Raw genomic sequence first — 15609 nt, 5'->3', positions numbered from 1 at the left:
TCCATCTGCTGTGGAACTACAAGTCCCAACTTAGCTTGCCTGCCTCTGTTTTAAAGAAATAATTTTTGTACAAAGCTATACGTTTAGATAAAATGGTTACCACCAATTTTGCACTACAAAAGACCAGAATTACAAAGTCATTTACCAGCTCACAATCATACGGACACAATCTTTGCAACAATATTTTGTTTAGGTGTAGTTCTTCTTTAATTCTGTTTTAGAAAGACAATGCTGATATATAATAATAATAATAATAATAATAATAATAATAATAATGCAAAGACACCATTTCATTTTTAGATTCATTTTCAACTTAAAAATGAACAGACAAGGAAATACAAGTCAAATTGTTTTTATTTTTGACAACAGTCCGTTGTTACCAATTACAAATGTACTGTTTTCTGACATGACTACATTAAAATGTTGTTAGTCTATAGCTCACATTTTTGTTTATGTCATATGTAGTATAAAATGTTGATAGTGCTTTAAAGAATATTTTTTAACATATGTAACAAAATAAAATATTTAAATATAAGCAGCAAAGTCATTAAACAACTGGCTGGTAGTGATCCACCCTCTCCAGTAGCGTCTGTGAATACCCAGGAGAATAATATCTGTAAAACAAACATAAAATGAACAAAATGTTTGAATGAAACAAAATCTAAAAAAAAAAGTTTAAAAAGTGACTTTTTAATGCAGAATTGTGGCTTTAAAAGTGCATTGCCAAACCCTGTGTATTGTGCAGTTCTATTCTCTCTTCTGTCCATTGTGCCTCCCCCTAGCAAAAGCGCCATCTTTTGTCTGAATTTCTGAATGTAGTCCTGCATAGTGCTTTAAATTGGTTTTGTTCTCACAGAGAATTAAATCTGTGAGCTTTTAAAATAGTCTATTCCCTGAATCTAATAGTTTTTCTATGCGTAATTCTATCCTATATAATGAGATATCCTACTTCTAATAGTCACTGAAAGTTTTTTTTTTTCTTTCTATATTACTAGTTATGTGAAACTGTTAACTGGTTTATACTGGTCTATACTCATGTAAAATATTGTTAGTTGTATTGTCCTGTTCAGCCCATGTGGCTAACCGATAATAAAATTATAAATGATAATAAAATTTTACATGAATAAATACTAAGTAAATGGTCCACAATATTATTGAACTATCAATACAATGTTACACTTAGTTTTGCTAATATACTGTAAATACTAGACTGAAGAATCTTGAAATAATATTTTAAGTATAGATAAACAATGTGCCAATCAGTAGTTAGTCCCAGGCAAAGGGTAACTTGCCTGGACAATTAAGTTGCATTCGCAGCCGTTACAATACTGCGCTCACCTAAGAATCACGCCCTAGGTCTGCAATTTTTACTTCCAGGTAGATGCCTTCATAAACACTACCGATAACACAGATTTCTCTACCTGACAATCTCCTCTGGGTAACAATTATTGATCGTGTTGATGTACTCTTGGAGCGGGGAGCCGGGATCTGCCGAGATCTCTTGAATCTTCTTAAGTCCGCCACTTGTTACAAAGAGCCGCCTTGCTTTGCTGTCGTGTGGAAGAACCTTTAAAAGGAATAGCAGAAAATCTTAACACTGCTTGGAACAATGCACGCAGACGCTACCTCGGGTCTAACTTCAAAGTGTCATTGCATACCAGATGGGATTAGAGATTGAAAATGTCAACACATTTACAAATATCAAGATACATTTCTAAATGATCAGAAATGCACTGACAATGGGCAGAAAGGAGACCCTGAGGCTTCCACGTTTTATGGTTCAGAGACATGAAAATGCAGAAGAATAACGAGATGCGCTGCCAATGTGGAATGAGCAGTAATAAAGTACAGGGAATGTCATCACTTCAAAACAGTTGTTGAGACCTCACCTAGTTATCATGTCATGTTGTATAGGCCACATTGTTAGGGAGGTACAGAATAGAGACCATGCAGATGAAAGAAGGAAGGACAGCACAGACATAAAGCGTCTGCTCATCAAAAGCTGGAAGAAAATGAAAGAAGAGACAAGGAAATAAAACATCAGAAAGCAGGGTAGAAAATGTGAGATTCAGGCTAAAGCAAGTATGAATACAACATAAAAAGGTGAAGTGGTACCTTCAGTGTATGCATGTTAAAGGGATGCACTTAGAAGAAAGAAGCCGATTAAATGATGCATATGCTGGAGTACAGGCCCCAATATGGCCTATCCCTTTGCTTGGCCTGTGCACTGAATGACGGGATCAGTTTACAAGTTGGCCTCACGTGGCCCCAGGCAGAGCAACTCAATGGGGTTTATCAGGCAGACATCAGACATCCCTGAAATTAACTCCTTGCTGGGAGGTAGCTAATTATGTGACAGTCACAATATCGAACGCAGTCTGCCGACATAGTACGTTAAAGCATTGTAACCAGGTTGGCACTATGATGCCATCAGGTTAAAAGTTGTAACATGGACACTAACACAAACTAACATTAGTGCAGCACGGTTGGTGTTATGGTTAGCATTACTGCCTCACAGCACTATGGACCTCATTCAGAGTCGGCCGAAGCGGCCACACGGTCGTACGCCACCGATGTTTGCTATACTGCGCATGCATAAAGTTCACAATGCGCGTGCGCAAACTAGTCGCTACGAACAGAAATTTCTCTCTCCTTGAACACAGTTTGAGTGACAGATGGTAGTTTGAGTGACAGATGGAGGCGTTTGTGGATGGTAGTTTGAGTGACAGATGGAGGCGTTTGTGGGTGGTAACAGGGGAAGGTGCTTGAAAACGGGGGAGTGGAGATCCGAACGCAGGCGTGCCTCATTATGCGAACGGCGTTTTATGGGAGTGCATACGGTTTATGGGAGTGCATAATTAACAAAGTAGCGTCATGGCACATGTGACATGGGAGGTTTTTACACCGACATGATCGTAGAGCTTAAGAGAGGGTATGGTCAACCTTAAGCTCTACGACCAGTTCCGATGGTTCCCGATGGTCTCGATTAATCCTTATATGCCCGGAGATGACGTGTAATGCGTACGAGAAGGGGGCGTATTTTTTTGTCTTCAGACCTTTGGTCGGTCAGCTACCGATCCGAACTTAGGGACGCAACTTGCGAGGGAATCATTTGCATATCCGGCCCCTTTTCCCGTATGACCGCTTCGACCGACTCTGAATGAGGTCCTATGGCCCTAACTGTGTGGAGTTATATTTTCCCTGTGGTTGCGTGGATTTCTTCCTGGTGCTCCGGTTTCCTCTCACACCAAAAATATACTGGTAACTTACTTGGCTCCCCCACAAAAAAATTAACCCCAGTGTGTATATGTGGTAGGGAATATAGAGTGTAAGCTCTACTGGGGTCAGGGACTGATGTGAATGGCCAATAATCTCTGTAAACCGCTGCGGAATATGTGTGCGCTATATAAATAACTGGTAATAAATAAAAGAAATACAGTGTCGGCAGACTGTGCCCGACATTATGCTGCCAGCAATGTGATTGTCGAGATTGTGACTATTGGCAAGTCATACTGATTCCCAATGACTGATCCTGATTGCAATATATATGCACTAACATAGTACTGATTTACTGAGTAACCGATCTTCTAAATTTCAAATTACAATGGAATAGCTTTTTTGTGTCTTCTATCCGTTTTTTTCTTCTTTCTATTTATCTATGGATTGTTATTTTTTCCATATCAAATGTGTTACATGTACTAAAATTTTTTATCTAATGATGTTTATTTATATATGGGATAAAGTACTATTACTTATTACTATCTCGCTGCAGCCTCACGTTTTCTCAACTCAGATACAGAATTAAGGGCCTGATTCAGACCCGGTTGCAAGCGCTGAGCGCTCGCAACCGGGTCGATGGTGGCCCACAGCGTATGCGCACGACGGACCCAGCTAGCGACGGGCAATCCGTAGCTCCGGGTCTCGCACCAAAGGGGGTGAGCTGTCGATGTTGAGTGACAGCTCGCCCCCTTTGGTGGGCAGGCCATGGGGGTGGCTGCCCAAAGCGTTCCTGAGGGAATGCTTGCCGTTTGGGGGCGGCCCCACTGACATCACTCGTTAAAGCTCTCTGGGGCTTGCGATGAACGAGACCCTACCACTAGGGTCGCGTCGCAAGCGCGATGGTCTTGACCATCGCGACCATCATCATGGCTGCTCGCTATAGCTGTGGGCCAAGAGGCCGCTCCAAAAAAAAAGCCCGGCCCTGATTCAGAGTGAGCGCTCTGTCAGAGCGAGCGGCTCTGAATCAGGCCCCAAGGCTTTAGTTGGTATTTTACTGTATTATATATTTAGGCCAGTACCTAGCGTAGTACTCCCTTCCCCTTTTTCATAATGGAGAATGTGCTTCACCGGGACAGACTCTTTTTGGAAACGCTGTGCTGAAAGTGAGCATTACTAAATAGCTCTGATAATTGGAGCTAAACTACGCAAAGTGAATTGTTATTTATTGGGGAAAACCAATAAATGCTGGGAGTGTTTTCTATGTATGAACAATATATACATGTACACCCCATGCATCTCAGCATGTTTTACAAGGCGCAAAGTTGCAACGTTTAGCTGGTCTGGATCCCCTTGATGAAGTCCTAATCACATGAAACACGTTGGGAGCTCTAATTTTGTTGCCTGATGATCTTATTCCTTACTATGATCCAGATATGCATACACTTTTTTAAATATGTATTCCTATTTATGTTGTCTATTTAAAATTCTATATGTGATGCATTGAATACTATTTTTAGTGGAAGGTTGTATATATATATTTTTTTTAGAAATAGTTTACATATTTTATCTTCAATCTACTGTGTTTTATGTTAATTTGTTATTTATGCACTTATTCTTACACTTTGTTCAATTGGATATACATACATCTTTTTATTTTTTTTGGCTTTAGAAACACGCTGGTCGCTATTTATCAATTTCACGATTTGCAATATACTGTAGATATAAGCAAAGTTGCTGTGAGCTTTACACCACATAGCATACCTTGAGTTTAACACTGTGATAGCTACTTCCATGTTATAATTCTGAGCAGTGGAGTAGGGACTTGCAGTAATGTGGGGTCCCTTGACGGGGGAAGCAAGTTTAAATGCATTGATCAATTCATGAACTAAAACCCCACTGGTTTATTATTATTGTTAGTTATTAATTTATTATGGCGAGTGCAGAGCCCCTGTGATTTCTATTCATTTCATCTTGGATGTCATCTCGCCACCTGAAACTTAATATTTCTAAAACAGAATTAATTATATTTCCACCAGCCAACAACAGTTACCAACCTGATCTCTCTATCACAGTTGATAAGTCGACAATCCACCCTGCCCCACAAGCTCGCTGCCTTGGTGTCATCCTTGACTGTGAACTGTCCTTTGTTCCCCACATTCAATCTGTCTCAAAATCATGTTACATACATCTAAAAAACATATACAAAATTCGACCATATCTCACACAAGACACTGCAAAAAATCTAATCCATGCACTTATTATTTCCCGCATTGACTATTGCAATAGCCTCCTTACTGGTCTTCCCAAAAACAGGCTATCGCCATTACAATCAATTATGAATGCAGCTGCGAGGCTTATCTTCCTTGCCAAACGTTCCTCGTCTGCTGCCCCGCTCTGTCAGTCCCTCCATTGGTTGCCGGTTTTCTACCGTATTCAATACAAAATACTCTTACTTACACATAAGGCTATTAACCAAACCACACCAACATACATCTCTTCACTCATCTCAAAATATCGCCCTAACCGACCTCTCCGCTCAGCACAAGATCTGCGTCTCTCATCCCTATGCATTACTTGCTCCCACTCACGGTTACAGGACTTTCTTCGGGCTGCACCCACTCTATGGAATGCCTTACCACGCACAATACGACTTTCCTATAGTCTCCAATCCTTCAAGCGATCCCTGAAAACTCACCTCTTCAGGCAAGCTTATCAGATCCCAGAACCTCCCACACAACCTTCATAGCTTCCATATCTAATTACATCCCCTTTTACAGTCCACACACAACCTCACACATCGTCTTTCTCTCACATCCTCATGACATTTGGCCGACATTCCTGTGTGACTGGATCAAGCAGCCAACCAAGAAACTGTGCATTGTGGCTAGACCAAGGAGCAATATATAGCACCTATCCTTGTGTATTACTGCCTATTTCCCTATAGATTGTAAGCTTGCGAGCAGGGCCTTCCTACCTATATATCTGTCTGTTATTACCCAGTTTTGTTCTATCAATGTTGACAATTGTAAAGCGCAACGGAATATGCTGCGCTATATAAGAAACTGTTAATAAATAAATAAATTTAAACAATGTGGTCACATACCATGTTGCACCCCAAATCTAGGAATGGTGAGTGCCACGGATTAGTGCTTTATATTATAATATATATGTCCAGCCTATGCTTAGGTCGACGTTATGGTTCAAATTCAGAACAATTCTCAAGACCAATTATACTGGCTAATTAGAACAACTTTGTCACAGTCATAGTGCTTCTGGTGCTGGAATAGATCGGCACATAGTCAAAGTCGCGTGTAACTGGAGCTGCGTCTAGGAAGTCGCATGAACAGCAAACAAATCAAATTCTGGCTATCATTTTCTAGAATGCATTAGAGAAATGATAGCTAATATCCGATTGGTTGCTATGGCCAAAATCTCTACTCTTCATTTTTAAAATCTTTGGTAAAGCTATAGTTACACAGTGGTAGGCCAGAATCTCCCAACAGCATAAAGTAGTAATAGGATATGAGGTACCTGACAAATATATATAGGGTTGTAGTGTCTAAGCTACCTTTTCTATATGAAAATAAACTTTTTTGAAGAAAAAAAAGTGTTGACGATTTGCTTAGATTAGCTCTTCATCAACAATGCTCTTAAAAGAATATATTTAACATAATAACTACCATTCACCCCACTACAGTGGATAACGCCATCATTAGATGGCAATCACTATCGAGTACAACCTACCGTTCTCGGGGCTTGGTAAGTTGGCCAAGTCCACAGTTCCCATTGAGAATTATGGGGACTAGTCCTCAGGGTAAGTTTGACTAACGCAGGTAATATCTCCGATATTTCCTGCCTTAGGCTCTTCTTAAATACTGCTGTTTCTGTATGATTTTTGTGAGGGATCATCTTAATAAATAAGCCCCTAAAACTCAAGCAACGATATTTCACTAAAATATGAACTTTTGCCATGCACATATTGGTGCCCTTCACAGATCATCAGTCATAATTTAATGACATTTGTACAGAGACCATCAGATTCTGAACCAAAGACAATCTCTTACTAGATTTTAAAAATGGAGAAAAAAGTATATTTGGAGACAGATCAAAATGCATAACCCGTAGCTAGATCTCCAGTTGACAATATATTGCTGCCTCGTGTCCCAAACTGAAAGTTAATTTATTTTCTGCACATTTTAGTAAAAGAAAGAAAAATACAACCAACATACACTGAAGTGCCAAAAGTCATGGGATAGATGCCTAGTATCGTGTAGGACCCCCTCTAACCCGGCAAAGTGCAACAACTCAACGTTGCAACAATTCCCCAAAATGGATGGAAGACCTCTAGAGAGATGTTAACCCATGCCATCTGGATAGCTTCCCATAGCTCCATGATATTTGTAGGTGCAGGATCTTTACGAATGAACCTCTTCACCATGTGTCATAAATGCTTGATTGGGTTCATGTTGGGTTCATGTCGGGCGAACATGTTGGCCAAACCATTCATTGAAAATCTCCAGAATGCTCCTCGAATCAATTCTGGACAACTTGGGACCGATGATACAGTGCATTATCCTGCTGGATTATTCCATCATTGTGGAGGTACATGAAGTCCATGAAGGGCTACACGTGGTCATCAAGCAATGCAACTTTGTGGTTACCAGTCAATGACATGTTCAGTCGGACCAACGGACCCAACCCATGCCAAGTGAGCACACCACACACCATTATGGAACCAGCACCAGCCTGCACGGTGTCTTGTTGACAACTAGGGTCTGCACCACACCCGAACCCTGCCATCAGCCTGAAACAACTGGAACCGTGACTCATCGGACCACGCCACATGTTGCCAGTTCTCAGGGTCCAAGTCATCATGAGCCCAGGTGAGGCACTGTGTCTGTTGTTGTAGTGTTAACAGGGGCACTCTGGAAGCTAAAGAATGCTGCACTGACTTGCTAGATATGCATTTGGTACCTCCTGCATTGAATGTGGATGGGATTTGATCCAGTGCCGCTTGTCTGTTACCACAGTCAATTGTGGCCAGTGCCGCTGGTCATGATCATTAGGCACCTGTGGTCGGTCACTGCGCTGACCACGGTGTGTAGTAATGCCTTCTATGAGGTATTCCCGGTACACAAGTGACACTGTAGATTAAGAAAGAATATCTGCACAACTTTGGAAATGGAATGTCCCATCTGCCAAGCACCCACTATCATGCCCCGTTTGAGCTATGATAATTCACGTCGCCTTGCCATGAGCAGCCTAACCAGTGCTCAACTGAGTCCGGAGATATCAGATTCCAACTTATGCAAGTCTGGGAATTTCCAAGATGTCACAGTATGGTTATGCTACCTACCATTACGTCTACATACTGCTAGCCCATGACTTGTGGCACCTCAGTGTACAATCTGGATAATTCAAGCTCCGACGCTATTGCTATCGCAGCTGCAACCATGGTAGCAGCTGCGATAGCACTATTACGGTAATGCAGCAGGAGGCATCATGCTTCCTGCATGCATTACTGTTCCGAACTGCGTCCATGGATGCAGCATCGTAACGTCTGCGTGATCCACTGCCGGCTGAGCTGCGTGGGGTCACTGAAGCCGGAAATCGCAGTTGCTCAAAAGAGGCCAGGAAATCTCCATCAGCCGACGGAAATCCTGGCCTCCTCCCTCCCCCCCAACAACAGCGACACGTCTCCGTTTTGGGAAACATAGGCCGTTGCCGCCCCCGCCCAGAAATGGCAGCAGACTATCAATAACTGCCAGTCTGCTGCCGCTCTGCGTGCGGGATTGTAGACCCATACTGGTCTTGCGTTGGCGCAGAACGGCTACAATCGGAGATGTGCGCTAAGTATTGGGTTATCGTACACCTCTTAAATAGCCCCAAAGTTCCTATTTAACAGCAGAGCAAACAGGTATCTGAAAGTAAGACTTTAGTCTGCAACAGTAATACCCCTTTTACACCAAAGTCAAGGTTCTGACCCGGGGATTTGGAACACGTTTCCAACCCGGATCAGACCCGGGACAGCCCCCCTTTATACTGCGGCTATGCCCGGGTCGGCACCGTTCACACCAGACTTGGGTCAGCACTGACCCGGGTATCCGGCGCACGACACCAGCGCTTTTTCCCCTCCTTCCCCCTCCGCGACCTACTTACCTTATCCTGCAGCGGTCCGGAGGCAGGGAGGGCAGGTGAGGTGCACTGTTTCGTGCCGGTGCTGCTTGCAGTGGACGCTTGGAGATGGTGTCATCTCCAAGCGGCACTGAAGCCGGCCAATCAGGCAGCATGGGGCGCGACCCGGGTCATCGTGAGCTCAACCCGTGCAATCAAGCCGGGTCGGATCCCCAGGTCACTGGACCCGGGGTGATCCGTTTACACAGACTAAAATCCCGGGTTGCTGCGCAGTCACGTGCATCAACCCGGGATATTTCAGTCGGTGTAAAAGGGGTATAAGTGGACATATATGCAGTGAATAGTGAATGGGGTAATTTAGGGCTGGGTATTGTGAATGTGTACTGGATAGTACCAAGTATAACAGAGTGCCCTGTATCTACATATTTCAAAGCAGAAAAGATATGGGTTTATACCTAATGAAGGAAAGAATGTAGCAATGACTGGTTCCAGAGTATTTTTGGCTGGCTGAGAGGGTCTCTAAATAACTTGTTTCGTTAACCCCTCTGCAGTTACAGCTGAGCATTGTACGCACTTTGTGCCATACACAAAAAAAGGTTGCGAGTTCACACACTCCAGATTATTTGCCTAATACCTCAATTAGATCTTTACGACCACAGTACAACTTATCTCCCTATCTAGTGCCTGCGTTTTACAACTTCTCCTATCACTAAATCTGTTTGACTTTTATTGCACCCCTGGAACAGATTTGTACCTCAGACCAATCTGTTTTCCCTCAACTCTGACCAGAAGAGGAAAAAAAAAGGGAGAAAGAGAAAAGTCTACTACTGGCCCCTTAGACACACACACAGCTAATACAGTCTATATAAAAGCACAGGCTAATATCTGCTCTGTATAATGACATTTCTCATTCCATACTGCAGATACAGCTTTGCTGTTCCCACAACATCCTGATCGGTGGGGAGGATAACACAGATTTGAGGAAACGTTAATTATGTAATAATTACAAAATGTATTTCGGTTCCCTACCAGCCCTTGTAGGTTATAAAGTAAACTAGGAAAGGCCACAAATGCGGTCTGGGAATCTACCCCCAAGTGTGGCTGCATGTCTGCATCTAATAATGCAAAGCTCTCTGGGAGCCAGATTGGATGAAAGCCACTTTATAAATTCATGTTATATTTAGAACATTCTATGCAGCTGTGGTCTGCTGTTACCTAATGAGACAAAAAGAGACCTTTAATATCCCATCTTTCTTTATTAAAGAAATGATTTCATGGCCTGTAATGCCCTGAGGCGGCATTCCACTTGTGTGGAGTGTGCATGTGAGCAGACCTACAATTATTTCAAGTTCATAACATTCAGTGCCTCATTAAAAAGGGGAAACCTAGCCGAGATTTTCTTGTGTTAAGGGAAGCATTAAATCTTCACAGTGTTTTCACTGTTGAGAGCCTACCTACAAACTGCACAGGAGAAGCTTTCTGCCTTTGTACACAAGGATATTAAGCTGTGCCATGGTCCCAGAGTAGCCATGTACTGTACATAATATCATAGTAGGGGTACAATGGACGTAAAACGTGTTCTCCATCAATGTGTGTTACTGGTGTGGGCAAAAAATAGATCACATATTGGGGTGGATTCTGAGACGCACACTGCTGCCACCGCGTTCGTGACCTATGCCATAGTCACGCCTGCGACTTTATGCTAGAACAATAAACCCTTCCCCTGGTGTACAAGTGTGCATCTGAATGCGCAAGGATGTCCACTTCGATTGGCTGCAGGCGCAACCATTAGAAGCACCATGGGAATTTGCACCTTTCCCACGACTGCAGTGGGAAAGTCCCACTGTCCCGCCTGCCGGCCGCTGTGTCCCGCGGGCGGTTGGAAGGGACACTAGAGCAGAGCATCATCGGGTTATGGATGCCACATGCGGCGTCCTTTTATTTCATGTAAAGAGGGTGAGGATAGTCCAACAGCAGTCGCAGTGCTGGGCTTGCCACCAGTGTCATGAAAAATGTGTATGTGACACACGGTCGTGCCCCTAAAACAACACAGAACAGAGGTGATGGTCTAGCGAGCACGATGTCACACCCCCCTTTGGCGCAAGTGAGGTGTCCCGGTTCGGGATTTCTAAACGTTGGGAGGTATGTGCTGGCTGCGGGATTTCCGTCAGAGTATGGTTGCCAATGTACACAATTAAGGTTCTGAGTCTGCAACCACTCCTGTGACACTCCCATAACACACCCCTCAGAGGGAATATCTTTGTGCGTCTGTTTAGCCACCTCCCAGTCGCCGTCCGGGAATGCCCAATAAATTCCAGAGTCAGTGCAGCGCAATTAGTCCTGCGACTCTGTATGTAGACATGGTGGGTTGCATGTGCCATGCAACTTTTTAGAGGTATAGGGCCTGATTCAGACCCGCTTGCGAGTGCTGTGTGCAGTTCCTCCACTGCGCATGCGCCGCCTCCGGCGTGCGCATGCGCGAGCCCCAGAGAGCGACGGCAGCACTGTCGCTCCGGGGTTCACTACAAGACAGGGCGGCTGTCGATGTTGATTGACAGCTCACCCCGTTTTGTAGGCGGGGAGGGAGGTGGCTGCACAAACGCAGGCGTTCCCTTAGGAATGCCTGCCGTCTGTGGACAGCCCTACTGACATCACTCGTGATGTAAGTAGTGGACTAATAGAGCAGGAAGTCCACTCGGGCTTGCGGGAGCCGAGACCCTCCTGCAGGGTCTCGTCGCAAGCCTGATGGTCGCGATAATCGCGACCATCTGCAGGTCGCTCGCACTAGCCGTGGGTGGTCACCCACAGCTTTGCAAGCGGCCTGGAGGCCGAAACAAACAAACAAAAACTCCCTGATTCAGAGCGAGCGCTTGCAAACAGCGAGCGGCTCTGAATCAGGCCCATAGATTGATGAGCGGTCGCAAAAAAATGCAAATTTATTTGAACATTGGCATTGCCGGCGACTCAGAAACAGCTCTTTATTTTACGAACAGCTATTTACATACACATATTATGCAGAACTTCGCAGAGAATGTTTCAGTCATTCACATCAGCCTTAAATCATGAGCTCAAAGATACTTCAGACAAGATTTTTTGGTGACAAATAAATGATTAGGTGATCAAAAATGTATCTCACAAAAGAAAGTGCCCTCCCCCACAAAATAGTAGGCAGCCATTTTGTGGTCTCAAACATCATGGCAATGCAGCCAATCAAATCACTAGTAACCATTGAGATCACTAAGGCACTTCATGGCAGACATTTTACTAGGAAAAGGTGACATAACTGAAGCATGCAGTACCTCAATGATATAAGTGTTTTCTAGGCTGCATTCTTAGCTAAAATAATGTATCCATAGTTCATAAGTGGCAGCTACACGATAAACCATTAATGTCCACTTTGTTTTAACAGCAGACTAGAGCAGGACTTGTTCCTATTTGTTGAGTTTTTATAGTGCATATAATTGGCAACCACACAATGTTGAGTGCTGGGCTGTCATTAACAGTCTGGGACTCCAGAAGACAGTCAGGAACTGTTAAGAGCGGTTTCTGGCTGACTGATCAGTCTCACTCAGCGTTCAAAAGAACATTGTGCAGTATATACAGAATACTCTGAAAAATAAAATTATTGTTGTTTAACCAGCGTGTGGCAAAAATGCTAAAATGCATTTGGTCATGAAACTGAAAAGTACTCCTTGGTCATATGTCCATAAGCTGTGCCCATATCAAGCTATCTAGGGTCAATCATAATTTTGAGACTAATGGGGGGCATCCACTACAAGATCTGAAAATGACTGCACGATTACGACATTGTAATCGTGCAGTCGTTTGTCAGTCGTGTGATGTGCCTGCACTGAACGAGCAGACGTTCAGTGCAGGGTCATCCATCATCTGGAAACATGCTGAGCCTGACGATATCGTCAGGTTGACCAGCATGTTTGCACAATGATAGATGTCTAAAAGATATCTAAAAAATGTCTAAAAGACCAAATTTTCAAACGATGTTTGAACGATTATCGAACGATTTTATCGTTATCGTTTAACTTTATCGTCTAGTGGATACCCCCTTAACAGAATGAATAGGTTTCAGATCTGTACGACACATGACAGTATTTGCTTCCTCTATAATTACAAAGGGTAACGCTGATGTATTTGGAAAGAGGATGAAGATGTAGATACACACGTAGCGATCAGCCAGCGATACAATATCGCTGGCTGATCGTCCTGCACCCTCCCTGGTGTGCTGGATGATCAATATCGAACATCCAGCACACTACCAACTCACCGACGACTATAGCGACCTGCGATCAACAATATCGAGCAAGTTGACCTGCATGCACGGCTGATGGAAGATATTGCTATCGTCCATACGTGGCCGCGCATCGCTGGTCGATTGAGAGTTGGTAGGGACCATTTAAAAGATTGATTTGAATGATAACGATATTGTTCAAATCGCTCATTTATATTGCTACGTGTGTACGTACCATTAGACGAATGACAGGGATGGGAGGCCTGCACAAATGTAGTAACTGAAATTCTGTAGAAAGACATTAGAGCTTCTCATTCCGTGTATGGAGTACCAAGCTGTTACACTCTAATAGTCTCCTGAACGTATGCAGGAAAAGGCCCGATCCATTGGTCTGCTGCTGAACAATACAGTGATCTTGGCTATAGCCAGAAGACCATTAGACATTAATCTAACACTTGTGCAATGAGTTGTAAACTGCATTTCCAGGATAAGAGAGTTCCATGCTGCAATTATAGACACCCTCCAATGAACTAGCGTAATGGGGGTGGGGTTCCCATATTCAGGACAGTCTGTACTCACCCCTGCCTCAGCCAGTTAACATCAACACCCTGGTCAACTTTGAATGAACACAGTGAGCAGTGTAAGTGTATTACGAACGCTACAAGGAGGCAACTATAAGATGGGTTATTTCATTTTCCAAAAAATTTAACTAAATGCTTAGGTCAGAGGTTCCCAAAGTCTGCCATTACAGTCCACGTTTTAGGAATATCCATGCTTGAGCACAGGTGACTTAATTAGTACCTCAATCCATTTGATTTAACCATCTGGACTTAAGCTTGGATATCCCTAAAACATGGACTGTAATGGTGGACTTTGGGAACCTCTGGCTTAGGTAGATTTCTTCATCCCAACCTCTCTATATTCACCCTTGTATCTACCAGGCAGAATTATTATTGATGCCAAAACATTTGAAGGAATTTTTTTTTCTGTAATGCTTAAATAGAAATAAACTAGCTGTATTGCCCGACGTTTACTGCACTGGCGTATCTATAATGGGTGCAGGGTGTGTAGTGCACACAGGTCCGAGAGTGATCCCATATAATTAGTATACTTACCTCTCCAGAGTAAATCGTTACCCGCTTCTGCAGACCGAAATCACCGGGAAAATTTCACAGTGGCTATTTTGCTGGTGATTTGCGCATGTACTCACAAACTGCTGAGAGACAGTGGAGGATATAGCTCTCCTATGCAGATTTCCTACATTTCAAATTTATGCTCTTAACCTACTGTACCACCCTCTCTCTCTAAACAGTCGTATGTCAAGAAGCTTATCTCCTCCCAGTCCTCAAACCTCTTTTCACCACTTTCAACTCCCTCCTTTGCCCCCCCTACTCCTCGACTACCCTCTTCATCTTAAACCTTGACTTTGCCACCCACTTCACATCTAAAATTGACTCCATACGTCAGGACATCTCATCCCACCAGACCCTCAGCACTCTTTTCCCAGACCACCCATCCCCATCCATCTTACCAACTTTGGAATCTTTCACCCCTGTATCTGAGAATGAAGTCATGGCCCTCATTCGGTCCACCTCCCCTTCCACCTCCCCTCTTGACCGTATCCCCTCTCGCCTCCTCTGCTAACAGTCTCCTGTTGCCTGTTCCCATCTTGCCCACCACTTCAATCTCTTTCTCACATCAAGCACTGACCCTCTGCATTCAAGCATGCCCTTGACTCTAAAAATAAACCCTCCTTGATCTTAACACTCTCTCCAACTACCGACCCATCTCTCCTCCTATTTTCCTTCAAACTCCTTGAACGGATTAGTCATAATAAAGCAATCCCGCACCAGTATCCAAAGAACCATATTACAAATTATCCAATGATTGCTGGTTCCGTATCTATATGTTTGCTAGCATAGAAATTAACAGTCCATTATTTTGTATATACACCTTCAATAAGGTGCTACCCTGATGCTATAAGTCAGAGACCAGTAATTTCAAAAAAG

General features: G+C 43.4%; 1 protein-coding gene across 1 annotated transcript in view; it reads right to left on the bottom strand.

Moving 5' to 3' along the window:
- Nucleotides 1–338: 338 nt before the first annotated feature.
- SPAG6 (sperm associated antigen 6) overlaps nucleotides 339–15609 on the bottom strand; it is a 182593-nt gene continuing 167322 nt past the window's right edge. Inside the window, exons 10-11 of the mRNA XM_088454203.1 lie at nucleotides 1422–1567; nucleotides 339–614 (exon numbers count right to left, since the gene is read on the bottom strand). Of these exons, the coding sequence (XP_088310329.1) occupies nucleotides 548–614; nucleotides 1422–1567 (213 nt within the window). The 3' untranslated portion in view covers nucleotides 339–547. The remainder of the gene's footprint in view (nucleotides 615–1421; nucleotides 1568–15609) is intronic.

Source organism: Taudactylus pleione, unplaced genomic scaffold, assembly GCF_031769625.1.
Source record: "Taudactylus pleione unplaced genomic scaffold, aTauple2 ptg000610l, whole genome shotgun sequence".
In the NCBI taxonomy this organism is placed as follows: domain Eukaryota; kingdom Metazoa; phylum Chordata; class Amphibia; order Anura; family Myobatrachidae; genus Taudactylus; species Taudactylus pleione.
The sequence above is the reverse complement of the archived record's forward strand: the minus strand, read 5'-3'. Positions and strand labels throughout refer to the sequence as shown.